This window comes from Pan troglodytes, chromosome 15, assembly GCF_028858775.2.
Source record: "Pan troglodytes isolate AG18354 chromosome 15, NHGRI_mPanTro3-v2.0_pri, whole genome shotgun sequence".
NCBI classification, from domain to species: domain Eukaryota; kingdom Metazoa; phylum Chordata; class Mammalia; order Primates; family Hominidae; genus Pan; species Pan troglodytes.
Window position 1 is genome coordinate 48,014,382 of NC_072413.2, and position 16,452 is coordinate 48,030,833.

Sequence of the window (16,452 nt, forward strand, 5' to 3'; positions counted from 1 at the left end):
GCTATAGGCCTGCACCACTACACCTGGCTAATTTTTGTATTTTTAGTAGAGACAGGTTTTCACCACGTTGGCCAGGCTGGTCTCGAACTCCTGAGCTCAGGTGACCTGCCCACCTCAGCCTCCCAAAGTGCTGGGATTATAGGTGTGAACACTGTGCCCAGCCTAAATTGCACTTCTATTTTAAAAACAAAGTTGTGATGGCTAATTTTATGTGTCAACCTGACTGGCCACAGGGTGCCCAGGTGACACCTTGTTTCTGGGTATGTCTGGGAGGATGTCTCCAGATGGAATCAGCGTTTGTACAGGTGGACACAGTAAAGTCGCTTGCCTTCCCCAATGTGAGTGGGCGTCATCCAGTCCGTTGGGGGCCTGAATAAAACAAAAGGCAGAGGAAGGAGGAATTTGCCCCTTTTTTCCAGCCTCACTGCTTGACCTGGGACATTTTATGTGGTGAGCCATGATTGCAGCACTGAACTCCAGCCCTCCACTGAGATCTCATCCATCAGCTCCCCTGGTTCCCAGGCTTTCCAACTTGGGTCGTATTATATCACTAACTTTCCTGGGTCTCCAGCTTGCAGATGGCAGATCATAGGACTTCTCCACCTCTATGACCCCATGAGCCAATTCCTCATAATAAATTTCCTTTTATTTACATACACACACACACACCCCACACACACACCTCCTACTAGTTCTGTTTCTCCGAAGAACCCTAATACACAAAGAAAACCTCCAGGAGCCACGCCTTGATGCTACCTCTGTGACTGGTCAGGACACATGCAAGGATACGGAGGTATGTAGAGACCACTTTGCTCCAGATGGGGAGGAAAATGGTCGAATGAAGTCCCAGAACAACCCAGGGAAAGTGTAGACCCTACTGCTCAGGCAAAAATTCAATTTTGAGGGTGAGAATTTTCAGCCTGGTTCCTGAAATTCTCCTAGACAAGGAAGATGCATTCTCACCACCACGCTGGGCCATTCTGGATAAAACCAAACCTGCTTCTTGGCAAAGGTCAGTGGTAATGTCAGTAGCGTCTCAGACACCTGCCCATGGATGCCTTCTGCCAGGCAGCCAGATGGCTCATTACGACCCACATGTAGCCCTCTAGGCCCAGTGCCCTGGCTTGGTGGCAGCAGATGGCCTGGGGGACAGGGGCTTGGTCTCATTGCTCAGAGTGTTCTCAGAGACCGTCTTGGGATTAGCAAACTCAGGGGACACCAAGGAAGATTTCCTTAGACCTGGGTGGACCCAACTTAGAGTTTACTTCTAAGTAACTAGTTCTAAACTCTAGAAAAGTAGAATAAAATGAAATATACTTATTACTTGCCAGGAAGTGGTTGAATTCTTGCTGTTACTATAATGCTACTATTTGGTATTATTTCAAGTAAGTAATCAGAGGGTTTCAATATTTAAAAATAAATAATGGCTGGGCGCGGTGGCTCACCCCTGTAATCCTAGCATTTTGGGAGGCTGAGGCGGGCAGATCATGAGGTCAGGAGATCGAGATTATCCTGGCTAACACAGTGAGACCCCGTCTCTACTAAAAATACAAAAAACTAGCTGGGCGTGGTGGCGGGTGCCTGTAATCACAGCTACTCGGGAGGCTGAGGCAGAAGAATCGCTTGAACCCAGGAGGCAGAGGTTGCAGTGAGCTGAGATCACACCACTGCACTCCAGCCTGGGCAACAGAGTGAGACTTCGTCTCAAAAATAAAATAAAATAAAATGAAATAAAACAAAATAAAAATAAATAAATATACAAGAAAACCACTGACCCTTCACTAAATTGGTAGTTGTCATCACACTTAATCACTGCCTTGCCGGCATATCATTCCCTTCTGGAAAACCCGTCATCAGCAGCTGGCAGGAACTCACACCGTTCTTAAATTTATCTGTTAATAGATGGTTTGACTGCAACATTTTTTTTCCTTAACTTTTAAGCAGTAGCAATTCAACACTGAAAAGGAATGTGATTTATTGCTGTTTTCCCCCAGGAACAAAGAAATCTGGCAGGAAACACACAGGTACAGCATGGACCTGCTTTCGGAGTTATGCATAATGATTTTTTAAGTTGGAGTGTGTTTGGATGAGGAGGGACAAGAAAGCTGCTTCTGCAGGGGAGGTGGTCCCCACTGCAGCTTCATCTGTCCCTAGGCCACCTCCCTGCAACCACCCCAGGCAGTCGCGCAGGACGTCATGTCCTGGCTGCTTTCCTCTGAGTCACAGAGCTCGCCACAGCACTTCTTCCTCCGCCTCTTACAGGCCTGGCCAGCCAGGAAGTCACAACCACAGCTAAGAGGTTCTGTGCTGAGCATCTTCCGTAGCCCCCAAGTGAGGCCAGAGGTAGATGGTAATGGGTCTGAGGCTTGGGGCCACTTCACAGGACAATCATCTCTATACTTTTCATTTTGGTTTTAGAACTCTGAGGGATTTCTTCATCTCAAATGCCCTTATTATTCTGCAGATCTCCTGAAGGCTCATCTGGTTTGCTAGGTCTTAGTCTGCTCAATACAGATGATAAGATAGTGGGTGAAACAAGAGGTTTGGTAACGTAAGTTCCTGATGACATGAGATGTACACAGTATATGTGCAATTTCTCAACACATGTTTGGCCTAAACACTTGCAAATACACCATCCTGAGCTAAGAGAGTGACTTTCTTTGATTTTTTTTTGTTTAAGCAATGACATTAATCCAACAACAATCATTGGAGAATGCCTACTATTTTCCAGGCATTCTCACAAGACCACCAGATTCAATGTGAGAGATCCCCTGCCCTCTAGAGTTTTACAGGTTAATGGAAAGGGGTTTTTACCAAGAAGCGCAAATCCAAATTACTCTTGTTTCTTATGTTAGCAACTTCACCCTCAGGAGTAAGCAGAAGCAGCAGCCAAGGGGCACACAGAGCCACAGGCTAAACACGGTCCACAGCTTCCTGAAATCAAAGGGCTTCAAAGATTTGGAAGACACATTTCTTTTTATTTTTAAAGCAACCACACACCTATTCTGGAATAGTGTACAAAAATCACATAGGCCATCCCGACTCCTAACTGAATCCCCTCTTCCACCGTCAGAGGACAAGGGCACTTTTTGGCATGATGGAGAGAAGCGAGGGGGCAGGGGTGGCCAGAGAGACGGCTGGAGTGGAGGCGGGGGCACCAGCGTGGGGTGAAGGCAGAGGCACCGCGGGAATGTAAATTGCAGGACGCATCCTGAGGCAGTCAGGGTTCGGGGCATTCTTGTGGGTGGTCACTTGGGCCCTAGATTAAAGGCAGAAACACAGAAATGCCTTGGGGGACGTTGTAAACTTCAACAGCTCTATCTGTTGTTTCAGAAATGAGGGAGAAACATTCACCAGAAGCTTCAGACTGGGAGGAGACAGAGTCTTTGAAGCAACCCAGGGGCTTCTTAGCTGCAGCTGTGTCTGCTTTGAAGTTCAGTCCACTCTCCCCAGGAAGCCAAGAGGCTCTCAAGTGCTTGCAGCAGAGAAGTTTCATAGAACAGAAAGAGCAGACAGAGGCACGCTGCGCCCTCCAGCACGGCTGCCTGGCAGGAAGCTTTGCTGAGTAACTTTGGTTTTAGTTGGAAACCTTCTGTCATGTTCCTGTCGGGGCAGGGTGGGGAGTGTGGGCTGCACTGTGGCGGGTGGGTTAGATTTCCTCCTTCCATGCAGTGGACAGGGATGTGGGATGGGGGCACGAAGCCATGGACAAGTGGATAACTGACCTTGAGAAGATGTAGAGGTCACCACAGAGGGTTTCCAACTCACGAAAGCATTTCTGCTATGGGAAGGACAAGGGACGCTGGCCTATGGAACAGGCCACCGGAGATTCCAGAGCAGAGCCCTGCCCAGGCCTCCAGACTTGTGGCTTTAATTATCCAGTTAGTCATAGGTTTACTGTCATCCAAGTTTAAGAAGCTTGACTGTGACCCATGTGCAAAAAAAGGTTGTTCAGGCTTTTTTTTTTTTTTTTTAAAGCCACTCTGGGCTGTTCAGCAGGCTGAGACAGGATCCTCAGAGCCCACCAGCCCTGGAGAAGTGGGGACTGCCTACCTGCACTTTTCTTTCTTAGGCACTTTTATCTTGAACACAGAGCCTCAGGCATTGGCCAGTCCGGTTAGTCTGGAAAAACTTGAGAGCCAACAGTTTATTTCTGCTCTGAGGGCAGTTTCACTAGCACAGAGCACATGGCGAGCAGAGCCCAGATTACAAGGCTGGGCGGGGGCGGGGGTGCAGGTGAGGTGCTTCGGCTCTGACGGGCGCTGGGCTGCTCACCCGGTTTTACATGGGAAGTGGTAGGGCCCTGTCTCCCCTGGCCCCTGCCCATGCCCCGGGAGAAATGGGTATGTTTGAGTGGTACCTTCCTGCATGGGCAGAGGCAGGTGATTGTATCGCCAGCCCTGGAGCTCAGCGTGCACAGCTTGGGCTTCCATTTGGAGGAACCTGATCCTTGGACTTGAACACTCTGCTCTTTGTGTTTTGCACAACGGGAGAGTCCTGCTCCTCGCTTAGCTCAGCACAGCGAGTCCCCTGGCTTCAGCTTCCCTCCTGAGCACCTGACGGTTGTTGGTTTACTGTGACTCACTGCCATTATATCTGCCTGGGCTTATGTTTCCAGCATCTCACCAGAGCTGTTGTGACCCATCTCCTGGGCAAAGCCTTCCACGCAGAGGCTGCCGGGCCAGCAGGAGAGGAGACCCAATCCATCCATCAGCATTTGAATAATTCCATCCACACATACTTCTCTTCCAAACACCTGGGCTATTTTCCTTTCCCTGAGCCATGCAAGCCCAAGGAGCCAGCAGGGTTGCGTGCTCTCAGGAGTAGGACACGTCACATCAACTTCAGTGCTCCAGGAGCCCTGCCACAATGGTTTCTTTGTGAGATCATCTTTGCAGCGGTTTCCTGAAGCTCTGGCCTCCTTCCTGGTATCTTCACACATTCTAGGTGTTTCAATTCAGTAAAAACATAAGGGCCTTTTGACTGCTCACTCCTGCACTTCACACTGGGAAGGACACAGAAGTCCCCAGAGTGCCCTGGACAACAAAATGTAGTTCAGAGGTATCTAAGGTGGGTTCCACCCAAAAGGGTCCCACAAAGAAAGAATTCCAGGGCTAATTAAATTTGGGGATCTGCATAGTCCATCTCTCTCTTGGTGATTCAAAACATATATTTATATGTATTAAAGGTTCTGAGAAGACCTGTAAGTAAATCCTGTTCCACTTTTTAACCCACCATCTCCCAAACCCAGCATGATACTGATATCAACATGCTACTCTTTTCATATAACACCTACTTATATCTGAAGGAACTAATTGATGTCTTTTGAGATATATTTTGGGAAATGATCTAACAGTGGTTTTTAACCTAAGGAAACACCTCACTAGAGAGTGCTTGGGCACAGGAGGTGGCATTTTGGGTTGTCACAAAGATGGGGAGGTGCTATTTGCATTTCATACATAGGGGTTGTGGGGGCAGGGGCAGCTAGTGCTGTTACAGTGATGATGCAATGCGGCCCCGTCCCAAGCGGGGTGGGGGGCACTGTCCTGCCCTAAATGCCCACAACTCTCCCCACGCCGCTCTCCCACCCCATTGAGAAGCAGTGGTTGGACCTACGCTCAGCATTGTGCTGCCAGGCCCTCTCTGCGGGTTCAAACGCCTCTTGATGTCCTCTTGGTCTCTGCCTCCTTGCTTCCTCTAGTTGGGATGCCTGCATGCTGGAGAGAGTTGGGTCTTCTGTGGCTTTTGTGGCTCTGGTCCCAGTAGGAGATGACAGACACAACCAGAGGGCAGGATTCCCTCGTTCCACGGTTCCATCTACTCTGGAGGCGAAAAAGGGGTGTGTGAAGTGGTCCCTGGGAATAAAGAGAAAGCTGCTCACCTTTCTAAAAAACTTTTCACCTCTCAGGGAAAGGGGACCTGAGAGAAGCCTAAGAGAAAACTCCTGATGCTTAGCCAACTCCTTGAGAAGGAAAGTGAGAATGGAGGCTGAAGCCCCTTCCATCCTTCCTGGTAACGCAGCGGAGACGCCAACACCCACGATCTGCAACTCAAAGTCAAGGGATTCCGTGTCCCTGCTTGTGGCAACATAGAAAACGCCCATGGCAACGGGCAAGTGCGGCCTGAAACGGCAGAGTGTGTGTTTCACAAAACAGGGGTGGCTCACGGCTGCAGCCGCCCGGGCAGGTCCTGGCCTTGCCTTCGAGGGGCTGGTCCTCGGGGGTGGATGCAGCTTTGCGGGGCTGGCTCCACGTCGCGCCGCGGCGGTTTGGGCTGGGGAGCAGCCCTGCGGGGAGGCGCCGCCGGGTGGGCCGCGGTGATAGCTGCAGGGCGGGGCCCCCGGGGGCGCGGGGACGCCCAGCGGCTGGATATCAGCTGCCACGCCCGCGTGGGCGGAGAAAAGAGCAATTTGACTTTGGACTGAGAGGTGAGATGCGGGGAGGAAATCCACCACCGGCCTCCGGAGACTCCTGTCCTGCGCGCAGCGGAGGCAGCGCAGCCCGTGAACACCCCCGAGCCCGGTGCGGGCCGAGCAGTTCTCCGCACCTCCGGTAAAGGTGCAGGACCGGGTGATGGTCTCTGCAGCAGTCAGAAGGCTCCTCTCCCAGCCCAGGAACGTCTGCAGTAAATTGCTTCCATGTGCGGGCTTCCCGCTTCCTCTTCCTCTCTCAGGGTTAATGTGGGAAAAGGGAAGTGGCTTTTTTTAAATTTTATTTTGAAAATTAGCTTTAGGGCAAAGTCCTGCCAAGTGTGTAGTTCAATACCCCATTTTATAGGTGAGGACACTGAGCTCCAGAGAGATCAGATTCCAGGTCACACTGCTGGTGCGCCGCCAAACCAGGTGGAGAACCCTGGTGCCTCCGCTCCTTGGGCATTTTGACTCCGGCATTCATGATTGTTTTCCCTTCTTTAATACCCACTACAGCAAAAATTTTGTTGCTGTTTCTGTTAAGAATTATTAAAACTTGGAGGAGGGGAAGCAAAAAGTTCTTTCAATATTAAATTAAAGCACTGTCTAACGAGCCCATCTGAGAGTCATTTGGCTATCTAGGGGAAGGTAGCTTTGACTTATTTTTTACTATAAAATAGAGTCCAAACGTTCTTAACTCTGAAATTAGTTAGGCCAGGAGCCCCGGCTCATGCCTGTAACCCTAGTACTTTGGAGGCCAAGATGGAAGGATTGCTTGAGGCCAGGAGTTCAAGACTAGTGTGAGCAACATAGCAAGATTCCCATTATCGATTTAAAAAAATAAAATAACATGAGATAGTACTGTGTAGAAACTATTAAAATGTAAGTGCTGTCTGGGTACGGGAGCTCACGCCTATAATCCCAGCACTTTGAGAGGCTGAGGTGGGCTTGAGCTCAAGAGTTTGAGACCAGCCTGTGCAACATGGCGGCAAAACCCCTTCTCTACAAAAAATACAAAAATTAGCTGGGCATGGTGGTGTGTGCCTGTAGTCCCAGCTACTCTGGAGGCTGAGGTGGGAGGATGGCTTGAGCCTAGGAGGTGGAGGTTGCAGTAAACCAAGATCATGCTACTGCACTCCAGCCTGGGGGACAGAGCCAGATACTGTCTCAAAAAAAAAAAAAAAAAAAAAAAAAAAAAAAAAAGGTAAGTGTTTTTCTGTTCTACAGAGATGCAAATGATTCCTATCTGGTCAGATAAATTACCCCAAAGGTTATAGTTTTGCTGCCCTGTAGCACATTAGCCAGTTTAGTATCTAACTTTGTGATCTTACGTCAGCATTCCTTTTCGTTCTCAGAGTACACAAAATCTTTATTCTCGTAATATCTTTGAACCAGTGTTGCCACCTTGCAAAGTCCCTTATGAATGAGTTACCTACCTCACTGATACATACTCACCATATCTTGTCAAGGCTTCATATTCCTTTCCCTGTATAGTCCCCACAAATATACACTATCAGCTTTCAGTGCACACCAAGCGCCCATTATTGATTCTTTGTCCCAAGTGGCTCCTCTGGAGCATGTGCATGACATCAGGGGGACACAGGGCTTTTAATTGTCAAAAGTGTACAAACTCAGCACGTTATTCCAAATAATCTCTGCCCCTGCTCCCTCACATTTTGATCATGCTGTATCTGTGATCTGGGGCTGGGGACTCTGGCCCTCAAGATGCCTCCAATGCTCTCGGCCCCTGCTAAGAGCCTCTGCCCACACACGGGGTCATGCGCATATCCCTAGAACTCTGGGCACGGCTAGATGAACTGTGGCACGCACCTGATCCAAGCAGCAGCCCACTTCCCGGTTGGTCAGCCAGTGAAGGAAGGCTCAGCCCCACCAGGCCAGTGAGATTCTCTGTCTTGGCAAATTGCTTAGAGTAAAGACTTGATAGTAAAGGAGAAAGAGATAAAGCAGGCACCTGAGGCCCCGAAGCAGCAGACACTTAAATAAGCAGCAGGAAGAAGGTCCTGGCAGAGACAGAACACCTGAGTTTTCCACGTGGCGCACGGAGCTTGGAGGCACAGAGGGATGGGCCCCGCTACTGAGTAGCAAGAAGATGAAATGTCTGTGTCGTAGAACTGTGTGTGATCTTGAAAGACCTCGCGGTTCGTGAATGGCATCTTGGGTTCTGTCAGGCTCCACACAGGTTCTACTGCTCCTCTTCCTCCAACAGGCTGAGCTGTGTGACTTTTCCAGGGTTGCCATCCGACCTGTTATTTGGTCTGTGGCCCTTAGTTTCTTATCCACATATGGCTGTAAAAGAAACTCCACAATCCTGGAGGGAACTCAGTGGGTCCCTTCTTCCAATCCAAAAACCTTGACTCACTGTTTTACTTTTTCTAATAACTTAATAAGTTAAATAATAATAAAAGAATTGTTACTGTTATTCAGCCAACTCTTTCTGGGCTCATCAACGATTTTCTAGGAAAGAATGTTTCCTTGGTTAGACCTGCACTTCCTCTCTGTCTCTCTCCATTCATGTTTGAGCATTCATTCATTCTCCCCACAAGCACATCATGGATTCTAAAATGAAGAAGGCAATATTCGTACTTTGAAGATGCTCACATCTTGCATGTGCAGTGTTACAAGAGTGGGGTTGGTGCAGGAGTGAAATGGGAGGCCGTGTCCTGAGATGGGGTCACCAGAACCTGGAGTGACAAGAAGGGGGTGGGGAGAGGAGCTTTTCCTCCTGGCTTTCCCACAAACACTGACTTTCATGCCTCCGGCCTGGAACCACATGTAACCAAAGCCATATGTTCAACTTGCGTTAATTAAATGGTGGCCTCAGCAACATTTCCGGTGCTGCTTCTGTTGCTTTGGCATTACGATGTCTTCAATATTTGTTACTGTGTGTCGTTTGTCATGTTTAACCCAGTGGCTCAGATTCTATTTGTTTGTAAAACTTAAATGTTGAGAGACTTCTGTTCTTGATTTTTTTAAAAAATAAAAATTATTTTTGGTTTATTCCATGAGAACATATCTTCTATAGGTTGAACCTCCAAGGGTCTTCCTTCTTGATTTTTCTGGGAGATGACTGTAATTTTTTTTTTTTTTTTTTTTTTTTTGAGACGGAGTTTCGTTCTTGTTGCCCAGGCTGCTGGAGTGCAATGGTGCGATCTCAGCTCACCGCAACCTCCGCCTCCCGGGTTCAAGGGATTCTCCTGCCTCAGCCTCCCAAGTAGCCGGGACTACAAATGCATGCCACCATGCCTGGCTAATTTTTGTATTTTTAGTAGAGATGGGGTTTCACCATGTTGGTCAAGCTGGTCTTGAACTCCTGACCTCAGGTGATCCACCTGCCTCAGCCTCCCAAAGTGCTGAGATTACAGGCGTAAGCCACCATGCCTGGTGTAATCTTAACTGCTTTTAGGAAATGGTGTAAGAAAAGGCTGTGCCATAAACTCAAATCTACTAATCCCCAGTTCTCAGCCCCAAACCGAAGAAAGATTACATTTCCAGTCCAGTTTCTAATCCCAAGTATCCATGCACCCAGGATGGCGGGAAAAGGGAAAAGGCGGTACCTTAAATGAGGGAAGGACATCTCAGTCTTGGCCAGTTCTTACTCTTCCCAGGGGCCACCCTCAAGCCCCACCCTGAGCAGGTAAGTGAGGCAGGCAGGCAGCCTGGGAGCATGTGTGGGAGGGAATCCAACGGTGTTCTCCAGGCTGCAAGCTGGGCAGACACAATGGTGCTGCAGCCCTGGCCTGTGTTTTTCTTTCCCACAAAGACCAACACCGGTGCTGCTGACATCATGACAGGTTTAATCATTTTTATTTTGCGGTGAGGGTGGTGTCATGGTGATGAAGAGTCCTGTGAGCTTGTGCAGGTCCCCTCAACTGCAGGCTGTCCAGGCTTCCTTCTCTACAGTAAGGACAAGGAGAATGGCTGCTTCCTAAGGTGATGGCGAGGTAGGACGAGGAGTGTAAACGGCCCACCCTGCTCCCAGTGGTAACTATGGGTATGATTTCCTTTGGGGAGAAGACAGAGATTGCCCTTCTGATCCTCCCAGCTGTAAATTTGGGCTGGGGCAACTTTTAGATACAAACAGGGCACTCCTGGCTACAGGGCCTCAATGTTTTCCTTGAGGTGGAGTATCTAGGCAGTTCCCTGAGGTTTCTGATGCCTGGGCAGGGTGGGGTGGGGTGTGGCTGGTTCTGACAGCTGTTCCCCACCCAGCTTTGTGCCCTGGGGAGGGAGATCTACCTGCACATCCCGCTGCACTGGATCTGCAGGGAGCTGGGGCTGCCCTTGGACACCTCAGGCACAGGCCCTCATCCTCTGCCTAACTGCTTTTTACACCCATCCCTTGTGTCCAGGGAGATTTTGCCACGATTTCAAAAAAGAAATGATTATTCAGAAGGCATTCTTCTATATATTTCCTTTTTTTTTTTTTTTTTTTTTGAGATGGAGTTTCGCTCTGTCACCAGGCTGGAGTGCAGTGGCATGATCGGCTCACTGCAACCTCCGCCTCACGGGTTCAAGCGATTCTCCTGCCTCAGCCTCCCGCGTAGCTGGGACTACAGATGCATGCCACCACGCCCAGCTAATATTTTAATTTTTAGTAGAGATGGGGTTTCACCATGTTGGCCAGGATGGTCTTAATCTCGTGACCTCGTGATCTGCCCGCCTCGGCCTCCCAAAGTGCTGGGATTACAGGCATGAGCCACCATGCCTGGCCACATTTCTGTATATCTTGCAAGCGGACACACTGTCTGTCTTTTATTTGATCATCTTTCCAAGAATGCTGGTATAGCATGTATGCTTGGAAAATAGAGATGCTGTTTCTCCAGAGAAAGGGGGAGCTTGCTTGCATTCTTCTATGTAGTTCTAAGGCCCCTGCTCCACTGTACAGCAAGTGGCCACACCCTTAGCATCTTCCTTGCCTAACCCAGACCCTTACAGCACTCAGCTTGGAAAAGACCCTTGCAGCGCTCAGCTGGGTGCCATGATTATGCCTGTAATCCCAGCACTTAGGGAGGCCAAGGTGGGTGGATCGCTTGAGCCTAGGAGTTTGAGACCAGCCTGGGCACCATGGCAAAACACCATCTCTAAAAAAACACACACACACACACAAAAATTAGCCAGGCATGGGGGTGCACCTGTAGTCCCAGCTACTGGGGAGGTTGCTGCGGTGGGAGGATTGCCTGAACCCAGGGAGGTTGAGGCTGCAGTGGGCTGTGATTGTGCCACTGCACTCTATCTTGGGTGACAGAGTGAGACCCTGTCTCAAACGAAAACAAAATTTCAAAAAAAAAAAAAGAATGCATTCTTGCTCTTACAGGCTCCATCCTCACCTCCCTCTTCTGGTTTCTCTTCCTGTGTCTCTGCTGTGTGTGTCTCTTTAATAAAGAACACTGAAATTAGTGAGCCAGGTTTGCCTCCTGGGCAGGAATTATGAAATCCAGGTGGCCTTGGTTGTAATAGGGGGAAAAAAAAACCTTTATTTTGTCTGCTTAGTGTTGTCCTGGCTTTTCTTTGCATATTCTGTCCCCTTACCCCCAAACTCACTGTGCTGTTCTGGTGAGGCTGACCCCACCCAGATTCAGGACTGACCCAGGCCTGGCCAATCAACAAGGCCTTCAGGGACTGGTACGTGTCAGTTAAATGAGTCAGTCCCAGGACGCTTTGTATATATATGTATGTAATATTTGTAACTATTGGGAAAGTGTCTAGCTTTCCACAGGAACTTCTAACCTGTTCCAGTGTGACCCTAAGGATGCCAGTAGCCATCTTGCCACTCTCGGGAGAGGAAGAGCCACAGAGACAAGGCAACTCTGAGAGCTGAGTCCTGATGACCGGTCGAAGCACCCGAATTCAGCAGTATGTGAAGCCCCTGAACTTCCAGTTATATGTGCTGATGAATTATCTTTTTTGCTGAAGTCCATTTGAATTGGAGTTTATATCATTTGCAATTTAAAGAGAACTGATCACCAGCTGGCTCAAGTCTGAAGTATAAACTGGTTTCTAGCAATCAAAAGCAATGTGTGACCAGTACAGTGGCTCCAGCCTGTAATCCCAGCACTTTGAGAGGCTGAGGAGGGAGGATCACTTGAGGCCAGGAGTTTGAGACCAGCCTGGGCAACATAGCTGGACCCCTATCTCTAAAAATACGTAAATTAAAAATAAATTTTTTTTTTTGAGACGGAGTTTCACCTTTGTCACCCAAGCTGGAGTGCAATAGCACGTTCTCGGCTTACTGCAAATCTCTGCCTCTCAAGTTCAAGCAATTCTCCTGCCTCAGCCTCCGGAGTAGCTGGGATTACAGGCATGCACCACCACGCCCGGCTAATTTTTTTGTATTTTTAGTAGAGACAGGGTTTCACTACGTTGGCCAGGCTGTTCTCGAACTCCTGACCTCAGGTGATCCACCTGCCTCAGCCTCCCAAAGTGCTGGGATTACAAACATGAGCCGCCACACCCAGCCTGAAAATAAAATTTTTAAATAAAATAAAATTTTTAAAAAGCAAAGTATTTCTGCCAGGCATGGTAGCTCATGCCTGTAATCCCAGCACTTTGGGAGGCTGAGGCGGGCGAATCATGAGGTCAGGAGATCGAGACCATCCTGGCTAACACGGTGAAACCCCGTCTCTACTAAAAATACAAAAAATTAGCCAGGTGTGGTGGCAGCCGCCTATAGTCCCAGCTACTCGGGAGGCTGAGGCAGGAGAATGGCTGGAACCCGGGAGGTGGAGCTTGCAGTAAGCCGAGATCATGCCACTGCACTCCAGTGTGGGCGACAGAGCGAGACTCCGTCTCAAAAAAAAAAAGTAAAAAAGAAAAGAAAAAAGAAAAAACACTGCCTTCCACTTTTTCCCTCTTTATTAAAACCATTCCCCTTCCTTCATCATAGCTAGGTGGTCTGTCTCCACTGTGCTTTTAGCAACACGGCCTTGAAAAAGAGACTCTGAGAGACTCACTCCAGTCATGCAGAATTTTGGGACAATAGTGAGGTTTTCTCCCCAGGGATCCCTTCCATGTTTGAATTTCCCCACTCCAAGAGTTGTTCAGCAGAGGCCATGGGGACTGGCATCTGGATCCCGACCCACACTTACTCCAAGTTTTCCACTTTCGGAAGTCTCCCAATCTTCAGGCTGAAGTTGACTTCAGTGGGGCAGGCAACTGCATGCCCTACCTAGGTGCCAGTGAGAATTGGATTCAGCTTTTAAAGACCCCACTTTCTGCCTCCAAATGGTGTAAACAAAGATAGAAGTGTATTTCCTTGTCAGGTGAATGAAGTCTGGACTTAGTCTTCCTGAGGTTGTCATGAACCAGGATCTCTTTATCCTGCTTTCTCCCCATCCTCGGCATTTGGCATAAAGTTTCCATGACTCCTTTCCCTCCCCTCTTCTCTCCCCACACTGCACATGCCATCTCACTTACTTCATTGGCTGGAACACGGAGACTCCACCAGCGAGAGAGGCTGGAAAAGGCATTCTTCATTCTGAGTGCCAGTTTCATGTCGGGGGCCCATCACTAAGGAAGAAGAGCAGAATGGATATTTGGGGGATACTAGGAGTTCTCTGACCTCTCATGCCACTCCGTGATGTGCCGCAGCAAAAATCCTCACTGGAATAGCTCCAGTGCTGGTGATGCCAATGAAGGCCACTGTGGAAAAGAATAATTAATTCCAGACACATCAGTAAAGACACCCTCCTGTTATAAATGCTGAGAGAATGGCTTGGGACCACCTGGGGTCGTTCTCCATCCTGACCATTTAGAGATCACTACCCTCAGGGAGTAAGGTCTCAAATCCCATCTCAATGCCTCATAGACAGCTGGACTTACAAGGATTTAGGCCCGCAGAAACATTTTAGGAAACTTCCAGGGAATCAGAGATCAGGCAAGAGAGCTGCGTCCCTACGTGACCCCATCTCAGCTGAGATGAGACAATAGCGGCTTTCTTCGTGAAAAACTAAAGTGGGAAATGTTTCTTGATATGTTTCACTACCAGTCGATATAGACGGTCCATTTATGAATAAGAGAATTGTGGAATTCCACACAAGGTTGTTGGGTCTCAGAGCTCCTTCTGCAGCTCAGGAGCACTGTAACTGGATTCTCCAAAGCAAAAACGCTGCTTTTGCAGGTCATTAACAACCATGTGACAAAACTAATTTTAGGGAAGGAACCCAACCTCAACACCTCAACATTCACTAGTTAACACTTGCAGAGTGCTTAAAGTGCTGGTTGGAGCATGGTAGGGGCTCAGCAAATATTAGTGAAACAAGTGCCTGGACATTCTGGGTAAGAGAAGCCATTATTATTAGATATTTATGATGCATTTACTATGTATAAGGGATATAAGCACTCTGAAGGATCACAGAGATAAGACATTGTCCTTGCCCTCAAGGAGTTTACAATCTAACAAAGAAAATAAGAGGCTGGGCACAGTGGCTCACGCCTGTAATCCCAGCACTTTGGGAGGCTGAGATGGGCGGATCACAAGGTCAGGAGATTGAGACCATCCTGGCTAACATGGTGAAACCCCGTCTCTAATAAAAATACAAACAATTAGCTGGGTGTGTGGCAGGCGCCTATAGTCCCAGCTGCTCGGGAGGCTAAGGCAGGAGAATGGCGTGAACCCGGGAGGCGGCGCTTGCAGTGAGCCGAGATCATGCCACTGCACTCCAGCCTGGGCGACAGAGCGAGACTCCGTCTAAAAAAAAAAAAAAAAAAACCAAAGCAAAAAATAATCAAGGTAAGAATCTGGGTTCCTGCCTCCCACAATTTATAATTGTAAATGTGTTTTGTTTTTTTTTTTTTAGCAAGTTTATTAAGAAAGTAAAGGCATAAAGAATGGCTACTCCATAGGCAGAGCGCCTATAATTGTGTCTTTGAAGAGGCTGGTTTTAATTTTTATTTTCTTTTATTTGTTTAGTTTTAGAGATGGGGGTCTTGCTATGTTGCTCAGGCTGGTCTCAAACTCCTAGCCTCAACCAGTCCTCCTGCCCTCCCTTCTAAAGTGCTGGGATTACAGGCATGAGCCACTGTACTCAGCTAAGGCTGGTTTTAAAATCCTCTCATTTCTCCTAGAAGATGGTGAGGATGTGATGTGGGTCACGTGGGCCAGGCTCGGGGGGTCATGGGCAGCACACTGTCCTTGGAAACAGCAGCAGTGGTGCCTCCTGTTTGTTCCTGTCACCTCTTGCTTCCTAGCTGAGCCTCTGCCTCAGTGTCCCCTCTCCAAGATGAGACAACTGCATGTGTGTCCTGCAGCTCCCTCCCTCCCTTGCACTCCTAGCTGCTAGAAGCAGTCATATCTGTGAATCACATAGAGCTCCCTGACATCTGGTCTTACATCAAATCTTTCTTGGCAATATAAGAGTGAAACATCCGGTTTTTCAAACTGGCTGTTTTGTTTTGAATTCATCTTCAGATGAGCTTTTCTCAGGAGAAATGAGGAGTGGGGGACAGAGAGCAGAATAAAATGCCCACAGGAGAGTAAAACAAGATGCCAGAAGACCAGGAGGAAGACCACAGATTTCCAGAGCCTGATCCTCTGCCACCAGACCCTGAGGGCAGCTCTTTGATTTCTGGGCACTCGTGTCCTCCATTCCATGCCTTCGGCAGCCACCACCCCAACCCCGGGGTCGTGCACCTCCACAGTGTACAGCAAGTTTACTACCTAGCAAAGTATGGCCCAGATCAATGGGGGCTTCAAAACCATCCACACTTACGTTTCATTCATTCATTTGCTAATTTATTCATTCTATATTCATTTAACACTCATTGAGCACCAGTAGGTGTCATCTAGAAGTCTTGTCTCCATTTGCTATCAGCAAGGGTATCACCTTTTCTATACAATGAGTCTCATTTCCCAAGAGTGGTTTTGGATTTGAAAGCAGATGTTACTCAGAACCTTTTCTGAGGGCAGTGTCTCAGCTCCCCAGGGAGGCCTCCAGTTCTCCAAAGGAGCCTTATACATCTTTGGCCCAGGTTAGCATCCATCTCCCTGCACATCCTCACAGATATTAAAAAGGATCAAAGCATCT

At 48.5% G+C, this 16,452-nt stretch overlaps 1 protein-coding gene and 1 pseudogene across 9 annotated transcripts in view; both read right to left on the minus strand.

Annotated features, from left to right (window-relative positions):
* Positions 1-16,452, minus strand: part of LOC107966453 (uncharacterized protein encoded by LINC01588-like) — a 71,383-nt gene that overhangs the window by 15,876 nt on the left and 39,055 nt on the right. For 2 of the 9 annotated variants that reach the window (XM_063793340.1, XM_063793339.1), the window contains 3 exons: positions 13,844-13,936; positions 5,617-5,855; positions 2,958-5,036 (listed from right to left, as the gene is read on the minus strand). In XM_063793340.1, coding sequence (XP_063649410.1) covers positions 4,834-5,036; positions 5,617-5,855; positions 13,844-13,896 — 495 coding nt within the window. In that variant the 5' untranslated portion in view covers positions 13,897-13,936 and the 3' untranslated portion in view covers positions 2,958-4,833. Of the gene's footprint in view, positions 1-2,957; positions 5,037-5,616; positions 5,856-10,217; positions 10,432-13,515; positions 13,596-13,843; positions 13,937-16,452 lie in introns of those variants that run through there. The other 7 variants (XR_010151091.1, XR_010151092.1, XM_063793342.1 and 4 more) reach the window with 5 other exon arrangements.
* Positions 5,952-6,795, minus strand: LOC107968162 (uncharacterized; annotated as a pseudogene).